General features: G+C 34.4%; 1 protein-coding gene across 3 annotated transcripts; it reads right to left on the bottom strand.

Moving 5' to 3' along the window:
- Nucleotides 1-4,975: 4,975 nt before the first annotated feature.
- Nucleotides 4,976-16,531, bottom strand: LOC110037514 (kinesin-like protein KIN-7A). 3 transcript variants are annotated; one of them, XM_020742177.1, is made up of 15 exons: nucleotides 16,235-16,531; nucleotides 15,789-16,127; nucleotides 14,865-14,954; nucleotides 14,404-14,504; nucleotides 14,202-14,315; nucleotides 13,748-13,829; nucleotides 13,559-13,626; nucleotides 13,159-13,218; nucleotides 12,707-12,831; nucleotides 9,497-9,695; nucleotides 9,256-9,393; nucleotides 8,558-8,650; nucleotides 7,510-8,385; nucleotides 6,122-6,450; nucleotides 4,976-5,588 (listed from the first exon to the last, which is right to left on the bottom strand). In XM_020742177.1, exons 2-15 carry the CDS (start codon nucleotides 16,024-16,026, stop codon nucleotides 5,261-5,263), a joined length of 2,841 nt encoding a protein of 946 aa, XP_020597836.1. In that variant the 5' UTR covers nucleotides 16,027-16,127; nucleotides 16,235-16,531; the 3' UTR covers nucleotides 4,976-5,260. The 3 variants fall into 3 exon arrangements, with proteins under 3 accessions (XP_020597836.1, XP_020597838.1, XP_020597837.1); XM_020742179.1 differs by having other exon boundaries at nucleotides 9,497-9,662; XM_020742178.1 differs by having other exon boundaries at nucleotides 15,789-16,037.
- Between the last annotated feature and the right edge of the window lie 1,913 nt (nucleotides 16,532-18,444).

Here is an 18,444-nt window from a genome sequence, read left to right as displayed (position 1 = left end):
TATATATATATATATATATATAGACACACACACACATGTATGTATGTCTGTATAATATTAGATAATGATAACTATACAATAAATAGAAATTAGGATGTTAGGATATGAATGGATTAGTATATATTAAGTATTTGAGCGTTGATATATGCATAGAATTACCACTTAAGCATTTAATCAATTATTGAGAATATTTTTATAGGTATCAAATTAAATGAAACACAAGTCATCATAAAATATTAGAAATCTAAAAGCAAGTCACACACTATTGAGGTGAGTACTCACACTCTTATTCTATACTAAAACTTTTGTTTTTTCTAGATCAAATGCATTTACTGTTACTGTCGCTAGTTATATTGGAATCACTGCAAACTCACAATTTATAATTCTATTGAATTTTTGCTCATATTGTAGAAGTGTTGTGTCTCAGCATTTTTCTTTTCATAAATATTAAATATTATATAAGTATATTGATTGCTATGCAATTTATAATGAAATAATCATATTATTAGATAGTGATCTTCATAATATGTTTGCATGTACATACTTGGGTGTGATGGAATCACCCCTTTATTGTACTAGCGGTTGAACGTTAAAGTACCCGTGCACATAAATAACAAAATATTGATATTGAAGTACCTTAAATGATACAATTTTTTACAATGCTCCTATGAAAATTATGTGTTATTAAAAAGATATTAATATGTAAACAATATAGTAAGATATAGTGAGTATTTAGAATTACATTGAATGATCATATTATATAGTACAATCCTTCACATACTCTTAGATTGATTTACATAAAATTTAATTGTCATGCATAATTTCTTCTTTATTATTGTATTACTAGAGTTTAAAAGTGTCGGTTGTTTTAAAATAACTTTTCAGGTTTAATTAATTGATTAAAAGATAAACAATAGAAAAGAAAATATTTATAGAAGATGCGGATAACTAGAAATGACGTAAATTTAACTGTACTATTTTACTTTTTTTTGTGACTCTTTCATTTATTAAAAACGTTGTTTATAGAAAATGTATGTAGAAAAATTTAATTTCCACCTTATGACAGTCTATTTTCGCTTGGTTAATTTCAAGCCTCGACCGAGTCGTGACATCACCTTTTCTGGATTGACGTTTATCCCCTTTAGGGTTAGGGGGTGGTCTAAAATTTTGCCTGTGAATGCCTTGAAGGTGCACTTGAGTGGGTTGAGCCTCATGAAAAATTTTTAAGTGTTTCAAACATTTCTTTTAGATTCTGCTTGAATTTCTTTTTATTAGCACATCATCCACATACACCTCAATATATATATTTTTTCCTTTAAAATATTACATCAATCGTTGATTGATATGTAATGTCAGTATTTTTTTTTTGCCCGAAGGGCATTACAACATAACAATACACACTTTAAAATATTACATCCATCGTTGATTGGTAATGTCACTTGTATGCATTTTTCTCTGCATCGATCGAGTGCATCTTGACCTACTAGTAGCTGAAAATACATTGAGGAAGCTCATCACAGAATAGTCAACTGATGCATCCACGAGCACGTCAATTCAAGATAAGGATAGTTGTCCTTCAGGAAAGTGGTGTTGAAGATGGTGAAGTTCATGCACATTTTTCACTCATTTTTTGACTTTACACAATATCCTGAACCTTTCACATATAGGTGGCCTCCAATAGTTTCTAAACCTTCCCATGGATCGACTTAGCTAGACTAACGGTCAAGGACCTCATATTCTGCTTCATTGATCGAGCCACTGAAAGCGGTGTTCAGGATGGTGAAGTTCATGCACATTCTTCACTCATTGTTCGACTTTACACAATATCTTGGACCTTTCACATATAGGCAGCCTCCAGTAGTTTCTAAACCTTCCCATTGATCGACTCAGCTAGAGTGACGGTCGAGGACCTCATCTTCTGCTTCATAGATCTAGCCACTGAATTGACGTTCGCCCGATGGCAAACGACAAAAATTGGTATCCTCAACATATCGTCGATGGACCAAGTGAAGGCGTCCTGGTGGTCCCGGAGGGTAATTGTTATTATATCTTTTGGCCTTAAATCAAAAGCTTCACTTAATAAAAAAAATTTATCGGCTCGTCTTCAGTCATCGAGATTAGACGGGTGATCTTGCTGGTCTCGAGATCCCCTTCGCATAGAATTTTAAACTTGAGTGAATCTTGCTTGACACATCCGACTACCAGAATATAATAGGTACGAGATTGCTCCAGATTGTCTCAGAAAGTTCTTATTTCCCCATAGTCTGGAAACTTTACCTCCAAATGATAAATCGAGGTAACAATCTTGAAAAATTTAAGCATGAGGCAACCAAAAATGGCATTATAAGTGGGTGGCAAGTCAATTACTAGAAACTCTTTCATGCACATAAATTATTGATCATTCCCCCATAGATGATAGGCAAAGTGACGACCCCCAGCGCTTCCTTACTCTTATCGAAGAAACCATATAGCAAGCCTGCTACTGCGCCAGCCAGACTCATCTTATAGAACTTTGATTTGAACAACATGTTCACTGAGCTGTAAGTTTCAATAAAGATGCTACCAATCTAGTAGTTGTTCATCAATATAGTGGCATCGTTGTGGGGTTCTCCTTAGGGGAAAAATCCTCATTGGTGAAGGCGATGGGGGATGTGAGTTGCATTTGGGAGTGATGATAGCTGCACATAGTTTTCCAGATCGAAGCTTCTTCAATGTGGCTTGGTGAGATATGTTTCCACCTCTTTTGAAGATGGCAATAACCATGCCAACAATGTGGATGGCATGGGCTCAGATTAGCTCGCCAAAGATTTCATCCATTGTAGAATTTCCTTGTCGTTGGGTCGCTGCACCTAGGCTACAAGATCCTTTAACTTCTCGGTCTTGATCAGCTCCTCGATAAATCTTTAGAAGAGTCAGCATTCTTCCGTGTCGTGGACATGGTTTTGATGTTCGACACATTACTTCTTAGGTCCCAAAGATAGGCTCCAATTTTCATCGAGGGCGCTCTCTTGAAGTACGCTCTATTTTATATGGCCTCTACTATCTCGACCATCAAAACCCTCAAGGGAGTCGTCTTGAGTAATTCATGTTTGAGCAGTCATTGATCAATATATCGAGCCACACTCCCTATGTTCTATGTTCTATCAATCACACTATGATCTCGGGGCGACTGAGTGTCTTCATATCGCGGACGGGCAGAAGGATGAAGTCATTCCTCGGTCTCTACTTATCGCCTTAGGGGGCTTTCTTCTACAAGAGATGATTGAAGGACTCTGTGCTGGAGATAATGGGGGTGGAACTATACTCCTCGACCAATATGTTTTTGTTCGCCATCTACAACAACTCAGCCAGTGTCAATGGTCGCTGCAAATCCAAAGCGTACCGAACAAGTCCTTTCTGCAACCCTTGAGCTAGAGCGGCATGAACTACTATGGGCTCTAGGTCTCATACTTCAAACATCTCCTTCTGAAAGCATGTGATGAATGATTGAATGCCCTCATTCTGTCTCTTTATAGTCTACAAGTGAGCTTGCAAATTCTTTGGGGCTTTTCAACGCTAGCAAACTATGCCACAAACATTCATGTGAAATTAATGAATAACACGATCACTCTTGGCGACAGTGCAAGGAACCATTTGAGTGCCGACTTCCTCAGTGTGGTAAAGAAGAGATGGTAATTCAGCCTCTTCGAATCCTCAGTAGGCACACAATCGACTTAAAATGAGGCTATTTGATCGTCAGATCGATTCTGCCCTTATAGGTCTCCAATATCTGGATTTTAAATTTCATTGGGGACTCAACCTCAGAGATTTGCCGAGAGAACGAAACATGGTTGTCGAGGCACTTCAGTACGTTTGAACAACTGTCATTCGATTGGTGTCAACCTAGCACTATCAAAGAATTGAGAGTCGCCTTCTTTTTTCCAGAGCTCAAGGACTCTTTGGATGTTTGGCACCAACCCTTACTCTCGAGGATGTTGCTCTCTTCCCCAAGCCATTGCGTCTTGGATGGCATCCATCATCGGATCCTTTAACTCTCGAATATTTCGGTTCACGAATTCTCTGGTGCACCCCATGTTACCTATGTCTTTGTTGTAAGTTCCTTCTTCGTGAACTGCTCCTTTTCTTATATGTGGCATGATTCACACTCCTACACCTTTTAGGACATTAAATCCTATTTGCCCATGATATGAAAATTTTGATGCCATGAACGTAAAAGATTAAAATTTAGGCGTTAGATATGTAAATACATAGAAATTGTGTGGTATGTATGTGAATGCTAAATATATATATATATATAAGATTGACTCAAATATTAATATGTTCATATTTGCATATACACAAACACAAGTATGTATTGTGGAATAAAAATTTATTTTAGGAAATGATCGAGTTTAGCTTCTATCCAACTCTGAATCGAATCTAATGCACCATAGGTGAGTCAAATCAAAATTGGATCCAGCCAAACTTCAATCAAACACCGATAAAATTGAGTTCAAATAGAATTACTTCAAGCCGATCTTGTGTCATAGCCAAATCAACTGGACATTAACACCCCTTCAACAAAAAGGACTTCCATAAACACATAACAAAGGAGCTATTTGCCCAAATGCCCCCAAGCCAACTACTCTAGAAGGCAATTTAGCAAATCTAAAATTGTAGGGAGTGATCTCCTCATTCTAACATACTCATTACCTTATCTATCATTAACTACAACATCTTTACACAAATAACCTAGTGTTAAGATACTAAGATTCCTTGTGATAATGAAGGCACAGTTATACATGTCAAGTCCATTATTATATGATGCTATGATATTCCATCATAAGTTTATCAATCTATGAAATGGTCCATTATGGTTTAGGTCAGCCAAAATCTCTCTAAAATTCAAACACAACATCTATTAAATCTTTTCGAAACATCAAGCCAACTTTCACATTCGTTACGGAAGAAAAATGATTTACATATATTAAGCCCTTATTAAAACCAAAAATAATCAAACCACCTTGTATTCATGTTTGACTCATTTACTATGAAGTCTCGTTTAACATACGAGCCAAACACAAACAAACAACCATCGATTCAAACTCGATCAAAATCCTTCTTTTCTCACTACCCTCAACCACATAAATGCTTTACAAAATAGCCCTCCTCCACATCTCAAGCAACCAAATCCTAGATTAATTGATCTCTAATGAATGAATATACTACAAACAATCAAAAGATAAACTTTTATAAGAATGGACTTCTTCAACCCTCCCAACTAAAGTCCCAGAAAGTTTGAGATGGGTTGCCAGCCAAGAAGCCATGGCTTCTTGTTCTCCGGCAAGGCGAAGTTCAGTTCAAACATCTCCTTGGCCACATTTTCACCCTCACAAAACCCTACTAACCTGGCAACAATGTCTGCACTCTCTTCAATATGGGATTTGTCCTTGGGATCTCTCCATAGTTTGTTCACCAACTGAAGCTTTCTTTGTTTCCCCACCAATGGAACTCGCCATTTGGTGTACAACCTCTCTCGTTCTTCCTCCGTCAGTCTCGAATTCATTCTTTTAGAGAGAAACTCCCGTTCTTGTCTCAATGCCTTCATGCTGCGGTTAGAGAAGAAATTTGTCAGTCTAAGCCAAGAGCAAAATTATATATTGGATGATTTACATACACATATCAGTCAATTCTTATGTATTTACATATGTAACATATTAGCTTTAACTTTTAAAGCACGCACGCCATCTTCCCTATGCATCAAAAGCTGTATTTCACTTTTAAAAGTTAAAATGATGGTGCTTTTTATGTGATATGAAAGATTTTAGTGATATAAATGTAAAAAGTAGAGTCTAAGTATTAGATATGAAAATACATAGGAATTTGGTGATATGAAGATTTACATACATACCACTCAATTCTTATGTAATTTACATTTCCAGGACCTAAACTTCAATTTATAGATACAAGCAAACCACCTTCTCCATGCATGAAAAGTTTGTATTCCACTTCTTAAAGGCTAAGATGATGGTATTTTTTATGTTATATGAAAGATTTGATTGGTATAAATGTACAAAATAAAATTTTGTTGTTAGATATGTAAATACATAAGAATTGGTTACCAATTCAAGTCTCATCTTACTTGGATGATAGAGAAAGAGAGAGTTCATCTCCTGAATGTGCAGAGTGAGGATCTCCAACAGCAGTGAAGTGTTCATGCATCCAATTTAGCCTCCTTAGCTCCACCTCAATATAAATTTGGTCAGCTTGATCACCTTTGAATAGTAGATAGAATTGTGTTCTGTGTACTAAAGATACATGGCAAATATCCCATAATTCTATGATTTGTCGCATTTGTTCCTCGAAAATAGATTTCCAGGTTGCCGGGGATTTATGAAGCTCGTTGAGGTTTTCATCGGCCTCAGAAGCCTCATCATAACCAGCATTTTCGTTCGACTCCAGCTCCAAAACCTAACGAACAAATGAAATATTCGATGTTAGTTCATATAACACATGTTTATGTTCATATGCTTACATAATTGAACAACTTTGAATAAAATCTTAAAAGTTTGTCATATAAATGAACAATTTATGTTCGTGAACGTATCTGTTCGTTTTTTAGGGGCATTTACATGTATAACACCGAATTCCTATCTATGTACATATTTAACGCCTAAACTTTTATTTTACATTTATACCACCCAATCTTTCATATCACATAAAACTTACCATCATTTCAACTTTAAAAAGTGAAATACAGCATTTCATGCATAGGGTAAGATGGCACGTATTTAAAAATTGGAGTCTAAGAGCTAGATATGTAAACTCATGTGAATTCTATGGCATGTATGTAAATCTTCCTATTTTTAAATAAGCAGTCCATTAAAATCTCAATAAAATACTAGTTTAATGATGATTTAATCACTTATTCGATAACTTGTTCTGTCTTTATCTCAATTTTTCTATATCTGATGCACTTAATAAATTATGCATATCATTATAGGTATGATGAAAGCATAAAATAAATAACTAAATATATAGATCAACAGCTTTTCCTGGTAATAGTAGAGCTTCACCAAACAACTTAATTAATACATAGAAAATTATGCGAACTTTAATTAAAATCTACTAACTCTTAATAGGCCTATAAAACATTTAAATAATTAGGACCAATTAAAACTCAGTTATAACCCGGACTCATAAAAAAACTAATAAATAAACTCAACAAAAAAATAAATGAATGAGTTTGAACGACAAAATACTCATTCAAACTCTGTTCATTTATATCCTTATGCAGTGCCTAATAATAAAAGTAAGATTTACATACTGACCTCCTTATCTAAGCATGAAAGGTTTAATTCACTTTTAAAGCTTAGCATGTTGGTATTTTTTATGTGATATGAAAGATTCGGGTGGTACAAAAGTAAAAAGTAAAGTTTAGATGTTAGAGGTAGATACATAGCAATTGGGTGGTATGAAGGTAAATGCCCATAATATACAAGGTTCAAAGGTTTGATATGGAGAACAGACCTGGCATACTAGAAGCTGCTTTTGGTACTGCAGTTTGGCAACTCTTTCTTTCAGTTCAGTGACATAAGCTTTTATGCTCCTCACATTCTCTTCCGCCGCATTCTGAAACATCTTCTGCATCTTCTTCATGTTCACAGATTTCGACCGCTGGTGGCCTGGTGTTCCTTCCCTCGACGACGCATCCTCGCTATCTTCACTCTTAGATGTGGCAGCCCTTAGAGATTCCAAATGGCTCTCGTCCGGGTTCATGTTTTCGATCTCCGACTCCATGGCTATTCTAGATGAAGAAGACAACAGAGGCGAGCAGGGAGATCTTATGAGGTGCGGAAGGTTCACATTACCGTTAGAGGTCAGAGGAACCATCCTTCGCTTCTTATGTGTCGTCTTGGATGGTTTCGGACTAATTTTGTGAGACGGATTATAGTTAGGAAGTGACATAACGAGCTTATCCAAGGATTTCTGAACATTTTCGAGCTGTTCCTCGAGATTCGCAATGGTGTTCCCTTGTGAGTGAAGTCTGGTAATCTCTTCTTTGAGATTTGTGGCAACCTTATGGTTGTTTACCGCAGGTTTAACCAAGGCTTCTGTTGTTAGAGATCTAACGGCTCTCACCTCTTTTATTTCAGCTTGAAGCTTAGCAATGGTTTGTGCAGCATCTTGGTTTCCAAGTCTATGACAGGCCACCTCTTTCTGGAGAACTTCCAAGGCTTTATTCGCCTCCTCTCCGAGTAAGACTTGAAGCTGCTCAAGCTTTCGGATTTCATTTACTAGCATGGATGGCACAGTGGATGACTGTCTAAGTGGGTTTCTTGGTTGGTCGGAAAAGGTGAGACATTTGGCCACCCGGCGAGGTGAGGATTCAAATGGAAGAAGCCCCTAAGAGTGACAAAAGTGATGAAAAAAGAGTGTCAAAATAGTCTCCTAACTGTTTACATGGAGTTATTTAATTCCCACAACATATAAAATTGTCATATTAAAATCCAAATTCTTTAAATTTGGGCTGAAATAGTCTTTAATAGGGACTATTTCATCCAATGAGTTTGCTTACAAGTTTTTCCTGCTCCATCTTCCTTTGTAGTTCGTCAAACTGGGACTTTACAACATCCCTTTCCTGCTTGAGCTTTTCCATTTCTATTTCCATCTGTTGAAAAGTAGAAAGAAAAAAAGCGTGTTTGTGGATCTACTTGTAATATTCATTATCATAATTTTCATTACAACGAAGTCATCATTATTTGCATTTTTATAGAAGAGAGATTAGAAAAAAAAAATGCAAAGAACATGCTGCATATTTTTCTTAGAAAATAAAATCTTCATCATCATCATCATTATAGGGAACCTGCAATGACGACAGTAACCTTAAATTGAGCTAACCTGCATAAAAATCCTTGATGTAGTTTATTCGTTTTGTTCTCTTTCATTCATTTGCTCTCTCTAATTTAAAGGGAAATTTACATGCATACCACATAATCCTTATGTATTCTACATATCTAACACCTAAAGTTTGATATTTACATTTACAACACCTTGGTGTCATAAATTTATACATGAAAAGGTGTACTTAACTTTTAAAAAGATAGTGATATCAGTATTTTTGATGTGATGTTAAGGTTTTAAGTGGGATGCATGTAAATATAAATGTTTCGATGTAGATTTTAAATGCCCATTTAATATATTTCTCCCTTTCCAGCAGAAAGTACCAGACAGAATACCAATATACAAATTGAAGAAAAATGTCATATCTTCTACCTTCTTAATCTGCATTTCTTTCTCCAACAGAACAACATCTGTGTTTGAAGAAGCAGAAGGATCTGAACCATGCAGTTCTGCTTCAAGTCTGGCAACCTCTCGCTGCAGTTGCTTCACTAATTGTTTATCAGATATAATCTGATAAAAAAATTTGAATCAAAAGCTGAAAATTGGGCATAAATGCTATAAGAGTAGAGGAGGAGGATGAATTTGCAAAATATGAGTTGTAATATGAACTCACCACATTAACCTGTGCAGAATTTGTAATTTCTTTTGCACAAGAAGCAAAGGAGAGTGTACTACGAGATTGCTCTACATGGCTAAGGGCAGGACTCATGGTGCAAATAATGGCAGTTCTGGCATTTCCTTCAAGAGAAAGCTGTAGTATGCGTGTCAGCTTTGATTGTCTGTAAGGAATATGGCCAAACCTTTTTCCATCACTGAAATTGGTAAAATAGATTGTATCAAAAGCAAATTTTGAAATGTTTAACAAATCAGATTCAGCAAAAGTAAGAAGGGATGTAAGTCATGTTGGGAATTAGGCAAAACCTAATGTAAACATCAAGAGCGAAAAAAAAAAAATGAAGAATAAGTACACATAAAAGAAGGCCAACTCACAAAAAAACAAAAAAAAAACAAAAATAAACAAAACAAAATCGGAATTTACATACAGACCACCCAATTCTTATGCATTTACATATCTATCAAATAAGCTTTACCTTTTACAATTATACCACCCAAAGTTTTTACATCACATAAAAGGTGTTAAACATTTTAAAATTTAAAAAGAGAAATACATCTTTTCATCCGTAGGTAAGAGGTTATGTATGTAAAAATTGAAGTTTCAGTGTAAGATATTTAAATGCAAAAGAATTGAAAGGTAATATGTAAATCTTCCAAAAACTTAGTCTCTGTAATTTTCCATAAAAATCGTCTAGGATCCATTGGTCGCTTTACCAAGCTTATTAATATGATGAAAAGGGTAAATAGAATTTAATGTTAATTAACATGTAAAATTTTGAATATAATGTCATAATCATAGAAAAAAAATATTATTTAAATTTATTCTTTCAATAGCTGACACTGTTTCTTCCAGTTAATATAAAGAATGGGATATCAATATCATTATCTTTTTGTGTAAAAAAATAATCTATGATGTACCCCTATGTCAAAGCTTAATGACATATTCAATCTCTGTGCTGCCATAGGTGTGGATGAATATCCCCAAACCATGTAGGTGAGAAAAACTAAACCACAAAACAAATCTATATGATTATGGGATGGTAAGGATATGTTAAATCGTTAGTGTAGTGACATTAATATGCTATAACAATGGTTCAAAAGAGATTAATGAATATAAAAGCTCTTCTTTAAAACATATTATCCTCTTCCATGCCTAATATTCTCTTCCTTCGCCAATTCCATGTGTCACCTCCCTCTGGAGTTGACACGGGCCTCGAAATGGATGCGGGATCGCATCTCCGCATGCGAGCGCGGGAGTTTTCTATGCTCCATACGTAAGAACCGAACACGTCCAAACCTGGGAGAGTTGATCCGCTCTTTCACGATGGTTTGGCGCCTTCATTTCATAAAATGACTCAATCCTACTTATCTAGGGTTTATATATTATTTTTCATGTTTTAATTTTTTAGTTTTGGTGTTCTTTCTGTCAGGATAGCCGTCGACATCTTAGATTTTCCCTTCAAGGGTTGTCTTCCAAGGATCAAGTAGTGCTCCAACTGTATCTCCCTCTCGAGGTGGTGATTGTATCCTTTAGTCGAGTGGTGTGTCGGCTTTATCTCAATCCTGAGGTGGAGATTTATCCTTCCCCCGTCACTCCCCGTTGCTCTGCGTCGTCCTTCCTTGTTGCAGCCGCCCCAAAAACAACAGTTGTTGTTGTTGTGCACCGCATTTCCCCCATTTGTAGCCGCCTCCCTCTCTTCCCAGCCTTGTTGCCACCCAACACTTCCAGCTCCACCCTTCAAAAACCTTCTCGCATCACTTCCAATCGTCGTTCCACGCTGCCATCTGGAATACAGTAAACATGTTGTTTTCCTACTATCCAACCGGTCGACATCACTGTCGTAGCCCTGCAACTCCTTTTGTTATTCACTATTGTCTTGCCATTTGACATTGTCCTTCCTTGTTGCAGTCGCCCCAAGAACAATAGTCATATTATACTATTAAAAAGTAGTTCTCAGTGATAATAGGTTGCAAGAGCCGTAGTCAATTGCTATGAGCAGTAGGCCAGAACTAGGAGTTGCAAGGAGAGAGCTTTCGGAGTTCATAAAATGTCACCATCTTCAAGGAGTATTGTTACAACATTTTTTGGGTGTTTTATTACAACATCTTTGGGAGGTGTCGTTGCATTGTATGTGGAGGTGTATTTACACCATCATCGAGGTGTGTCATTGCACCATCTTCTGGAGGTGTCGTTACATCATATCAGAGGTGTGTTGTTACACCGTCATCGGAGTGTGTCATTGCATCGTTTTTGGGGTATTTGGTTACACCATCCTTAGGAAGCATTTACATCATCTTCTGCAGGTATTATTGCATCATATCTAGGATGTGCTGTCCAGGACCCCACATTGTTGTCGCAGCCCCGTGACTACTTCCCATTGTTGTATTACTACACTTCCAGCCGCCTCGTCAACCTCCCAAAAACCTTACCTGTTGCAACAGCCACCCTCCAACACCCCAAACTACCCACTCCAACCCACCTAGCCGACCACCGCAACACCTGGATCAACCTCTAGTTAAGTTTGTGAGTCGAGTCTGTTGTTATTCTCATTTCAGTGTGTTTGCTATAATTTTATATTTGCTTTCAGTAATAATATCTTATTTTTCTGTTGTTGTTTAGGTCAACTCCAATATCAGTAGTCCTCGGCAAACTCAACAATATTTTGTTTATCTAACAAATTTGAAAAAAAATATTTATGAGAAAAACCCTAGTTATATGAATGTTTAAATTATTTAACTTAATTAACTAATCATTTTAATTAGTTATATAACAATTAAGATTACATAGTTTTTTATAAGTTTAATTATAATTTCTTTTCTGGTCATTTAATCCATTCAAATAATGCCATAACAATTATAACCAAACAAGCACAATTCTTACAGAAGTTTGGACAGCAATCTAATTGAATATTCATGATTTTACAGCACAACGCCATCAACATAAAAAAATGCAAAAAGAACAGAAAAAAATAATGAATATATTTGAAAAATAATAAAGTTTCTCAAATTCATCATTTTGTAGGAAGTTTTTAGAAACCAAAATTATTTTCAAACAACCAAAACTTTTAAAAAGTCCCATTAAGGTGATGATTCTAACTTTCATAATCAAAATGAGTGCAAACAAAACACCATTTTATAAAACATATTTTATAAACTAAAACAAAATAAGCCCAAAGTGTAAATTCATGAAATCATAGGAAAACCTGACCTCAACTTTCTTATAACAGTTGTCAATGTCAGGAGGCTAAGATTTATATGGCAGCCTTCCTTTAGCCTAACACCCTCAGCATTTGTCTGTGAAGTTCTCTCACTTCCTGCAAGGTCCACAAAATTCTGCAGCAAACTAATAATAATTAGAAAGATTTACATACATAACACTCAATTCTTAGATATTTACATACCTAATACTTAAACTTTAATTTATATATATATGACACTTTCCTATACATGAGATGGAATATTTTACTTTGTAGAAGTTAAAATAGTGGTACTTTAGATGTGATATGAAAATTTAGGTGGTAAATGTAAAAAGCAAAGCTTAGGTGTTAGAAATGTAAATACATAAGAATTGGGTGATATGTACGTAAATACCCCTAATAATTAAAATATATACAGAACTACAAAGGTGGTCTGCTTAATAAAGTACAATGATAGGCTTACCAAATTTGCCACATAAGACTTCACACAACCTGAATCATCATGGAAACTGCTCTCAATTGTCTGAACCCAAACCAAGGATTGGAAAAGTTAGCAAATTCCACTATCAAACAACAATAAAACGATAAGAATAAGGAAAATTTAAATACATACCACTCAATTCCAATGTATTTACATATCTAACAACTAAACTTTAATTTTTACATATTGGCCACCTTACCAATGCATGAAAAACCGTATTTAATTTAAAATTTTAAAAGTTAAAATGGTGGTATTTTTATGGAATATGAAAGATTTGGGTAGTATAAATTTAAAAAGTTAAGTTTAGGTTTTATATATGTAAATACATAAGAATTGGGTGGTATGTATTGTAAATGCCCCTAAGAATAAACATCGCTTATACCAGTCTAATTATTTGGTGAGATCTTGAACTAGCATCATTCAATGCAGTTTCTCCAACTTGTCTCTGCGCTGTAAAATAAAAATAAAGAATGATTATTAATAATAAAAATGTATAGAAAAGTGCAAATGATATTAAACAAAATGCATAGAGTTAAAATTCATGGAAAAACATCTCAAATTTAAACGCTACCTTCACAAATGCCTATCAGATAGCTCAAGTGCTCGCTATCTTTTGCAGTTTCTTCCTCTAGTTTCTCAACAATGGTTCCTTTCTGAATATACATAAATTAAAATTTAAATAACAAAATACAAATGGGAAATTTACATAGTAGCATGCAATTCCTATCTATTTACATATCTCACACCTAAACTTTCATATTTACATGTATAGCACTTCGGTATTTTAAACCTTTGCATGAAAAAGTGCATCTTACTTTTAAAAAGTGCTAATATTGCTATTTTGGATGTGATATTATTGAGTTGAGTGCTGCATGTAAATATGACTGTCTAGAGGTTAGCTGTGTAAATACATAAGAATTGTGTGGTATATATATAAATGCCCCAATACAAATATACATCTAATATTACATGAAGATGTGTAAAAAGCTGCGTTAACATTTAATTTGTTGATTAAAGTTAGTCACCTCAGGATCATCTAAAAGCCTTAGAGGACCTGAATTTGGGTTCAACAGATCTCTCACAACCTCATTATATATCTCCAAAGCTGAAATCCTGATAAAAAATTTCCTTCCTGGATTCTGTACAATACACAAAATTCAAAACTTCACTATGAGATAAGACATAAATGCATGAAACAGAAAGGTTCAATTTGACAATAAAGCTTACACTTTGTATGTGCTTGTAAATGTCAGTTACAGCATTTTCCATTATTCCTCTCATTGTATAAGTCTTCCCACTGCTGGTTTGCCCGTAAGCAAATATTGTAGCTGTAGAGAAATTCATAAACGAAGCCACATAATTTACTGCCATAACCTTTCGAATACTCATGTATGTGAAAAAGAGTAAGTAAAGTGCCAAAATAGTCCCTTTGACTCTTTATGGGGGGCCATTTTAGTTCCAAAGTCTAGAAAAGCGTCAAATTAATCCTTAAACTCTTTTAAGTGAGGACTAATTTAGCCACCTTTAAAGGAGTTTGGGGACTACATTGAAATAGAACTAAAATGACCCTCGTAATGACTAATGAGTAAAGGGACCATTTTGACACATTTCTAAAAAATAAATATATTTACTACAACCATATACAGTTATAAAAAATTGTAAATTTAGAGAATTTTTAGTTTTTGTACCATTGATTCCTCTTACTGTTGATAAAGCAACCTCCTTTGCTCCTTCTTCATAAACTCTATCAGTCGGACATGTAGGGCCAAATACTTTATCTGAAAGAGTAAAGAAGATGGGAATTCAGCTGGCAATCCAAACTTCTAGTTCTTCATTGATAACAACACTAAAACTTAATAATAAGGGGTTGTTTGGCTATATATAGTATTTATTCAAGATTTAGTACATCCTATAAATTAAAAACTAGTAAATCCTGAGAGCATAAAAATTCAAATTTTCTTTGGCATAACAGCTATAAATGGGTTGTTTGCTTGTAAGATTTAAGCTAAATCATGCCCAACATTTTTTTCAATCATATAAATCCCGTTGCCTTCTTAAAACCTGCTTTCACTCATTTAAGGTAAAATCCCAGATTTATTAAATCTCAGGATAGGCAGGATTTCAGAATTACATCACTTCTCATCACTATGTCCCTACTTCTACTTTATTTAAATCCTGTACTTCGAAAATAGTTATAAAATAACTTACTAGAATTTTACTAAATTTAATATCTATCATAGAAAAAAAAAATTACAATTTAATGCATCTAGTGTTTGCTGAGTCTAGACTTACAAGATTCATTAGATCCTTCTTGAGTTAAATTCCTTCTTGAGCTAAATTCTACTTGTAGCCAACCATTCCCAAAATCTTGCTAAATTCCCATAAACTATTATGCTCTCTTTTTTTTATCAGAATTTAAGAACTGCGACAAGGATAAATCCTCAATTTATTAAATCCTCTAAATGGTACGGTGTAATCAATAACAGAGCTATAATGGGATTAGAGAAATAGTAGAATTAATAAATCCTGCCTAAATTAGGAAACCAAACAGCCCCATACTTTCAAAATGTAACGAAAAATAAGAAAAAAAAAATGCACATAAATAATATTACCAAAAGTATAAGCTGATGAGCTTGACCTCTCTTGATTGGGCGTATTCATTACTATTGTATGTTCATCAGCACATTCCCAGGCAACCTGATCCTTTAGCGATTGTTCTTTTTTACTTAAGGGCCTCAGACGTATAGTAACTAAAATCTTATCCTTCTTGATCTTTGTACCCCCAGGAGTAGAAGACGGAGTTCTTTCAATCTTGGAACCTGGAGTACTAGGTGTCCTAGATGTTGACATCTCGTTAAACCCTAATGAAAATTTTGAAATAATCACTTATCTAGATGCCCTCTTCAATCAGATTCGAGAATGAGCTTCTGCAGCTTGTGAAATTCAGAAATCTACAAGTAAAAACCATCAGAAGAGTTTCACAGAAGTTGGGAGATTTTGACCTAGCTGTGAACTCATCGAAGTTAGGTTAAGGGCAAGGAATTGTGGATTATCTTACCAAAATCGAGCTGTAGGGACTGTTTCTTAGTCGGTTTTAAGCAGGATTTAAGCTAAATCCTGCCAAACGGCGAAAATTGGGAGTTTCGGGTCTCTGTAAGCCGTGATCCCCTCGTTGCCTTCTCAGCTAGCTCCTACTGCGACTATATCGCGAGGGTTCGGTCACGAAGGCGATGGTTTTTTACACAACAGAGAGAGAAAGGGACATGCTAGGGTTTCGGGGAGGGAGCAAAAGAGAGAAAGCTAGAGGGGAAGAAGAAGGGACGAAGGAGATGGGAGCGGTGAGGTAGAGGAGCCGTTGGGGTTTTGAATCAGACGAGGTATTCAGCCGTTTCACATTAATTTTATGAATATAATAAAATTGTTCAAAATTTAAATAGTTGGATTAAAATAATAAGAAAATCTAATAATTAGAGACAAAAATGCAAAATAACTTTTAAGAAAATCAATTTTAATTTAAAAATAATATACTTTTAAAAATTATTTTCGGTTCTCTGAAAAATTGTTTGGGATCAAAATTTTTATGCTATTTATTTATTTTAGTTTATTTTATTTATATTTTGATTTTAACCAAAAATATATTTTGAAAATTTATTATGACATGATTAGTTTTTTAAAAACATTCAAAATATTTAATTTTTTTTGAGTATTTTCATAAATATGTTAATTGATTTTTAAAACTAAAATATTAAAACATGTGAAAATATATAAATAAATAATTTGAAAATATAAATGAAAATTAAAATAAAAAATAAATTTAATCTCAGATGAGCATTTACTGCCCCTGCCCCTTAGCTTCCTATGATAGCTTCTTAAGAGTTGTAATAACTAAAGAGATGCATGGGGTCTCAGAGGTTTTTTTTTTTTTTTTTTTTTTTTTTTTTGCTCATTATGGATGTATTTATTTTTCTCATTCTCAAATGCCCAATAGACGCAAAAACTTACAAATTTGGAGTTTAGGGGTTCACATTTCTTACACATATTATTTGTATATTAATGATGTGTGTCGGAATGTCTACGACAGTAGAGTGATGAATTAGCATCTTAGCATTGGCCGGAAACCAAAAACACACTTAGGTAACTAAAAATAATTAAGCAGGAGGAAATATCTCAAAATTATGTGGAAAACCTTGGAAATAGGAAAAATCCACGAGGTTTAATCCATTGAAATAATCCACTATGAATGGTGAGTAAACATGTCTATTTTTCTATCAAATTAGAGTACATGGAGGTACAAATTTGATTATTATAAATGTATAACAGTGGTTCATCGATAATAGTTGCATTACACTGTTAAAAATGTTGTTCTCAGTGATAGTATGTTGCTGATGCGCCTCTGGTGTGTGCTATTTTTCTACGTGTTTTCTGTCAATTTAAATCTCTGATAATAGTGTCAAAAACTTGACTCGTCCTAAACTTACACAGTAATTTAGCTTCCAAAAATATGGTGAAAATCTTGACCCAATATATATTAAGTATTTAATGTGCAAAATTGAAATGTTGTATAAAATATATAAAATAATTTACACACTAGTGGTTCTTCTCAAGTGCACGTATCATTTCAAGTAATATAGGGCTTTTTTTAAAAACCTCAGTATCAATCCCACAAAGAAGCGCAGTAAGAAATCCCTTAGGCTAATTCTAATATACTATTATCAAGTCTTAATTTGGAAAATGAAGATTCTTATGATAATAACATAAATCACAATATTCAAACTCTAAAAATTAAAGTAAGAAAGATAAGTTAAAATGGGTTTAATGAATGCTAACAGAAATGTAACTAAAAGAACTAAGTTTACTAAACTAATTTCTAAACTTCAAAGTTAAATTTACTAAGACTAAACAAAGTTTTGTGACGAAGAGTTCAAAATTAAGAAAGCATCATTCCCCTTTATAATGAGTATATAGATTGTGATGAAATTAAAATCATTTGAAAATAAATAATAATTATTTTGTGTCAAATAGAAGCAATCTTATACTTAGCCCTCTTTCAAGTGCATAAAGAACATTAACTAATCCAAAGTTTGGTCCCTAATTTCGTGGTTAGGTTGGGAGGATACCAGTTGCCACTACGAGCTCGCACTATTCCACTCCCCTAAGGGCTAACAATCTCGCATCAGTTTCCAATCAACTGGACCAAATTGTGGATTTTAATCTGTCACCTTATATTCATCTGTCATGATTTTAATCTGTCATCTTAAAATCTCCAAT

Source organism: Phalaenopsis equestris, unplaced genomic scaffold (genome assembly GCF_001263595.1).
Source record: "Phalaenopsis equestris unplaced genomic scaffold, ASM126359v1 Scaffold220451, whole genome shotgun sequence".
Lineage (NCBI taxonomy): Eukaryota > Viridiplantae > Streptophyta > Magnoliopsida > Asparagales > Orchidaceae > Phalaenopsis > Phalaenopsis equestris.
The sequence above is the reverse complement of the archived record's forward strand: the minus strand, read 5'-3'. Positions and strand labels throughout refer to the sequence as shown.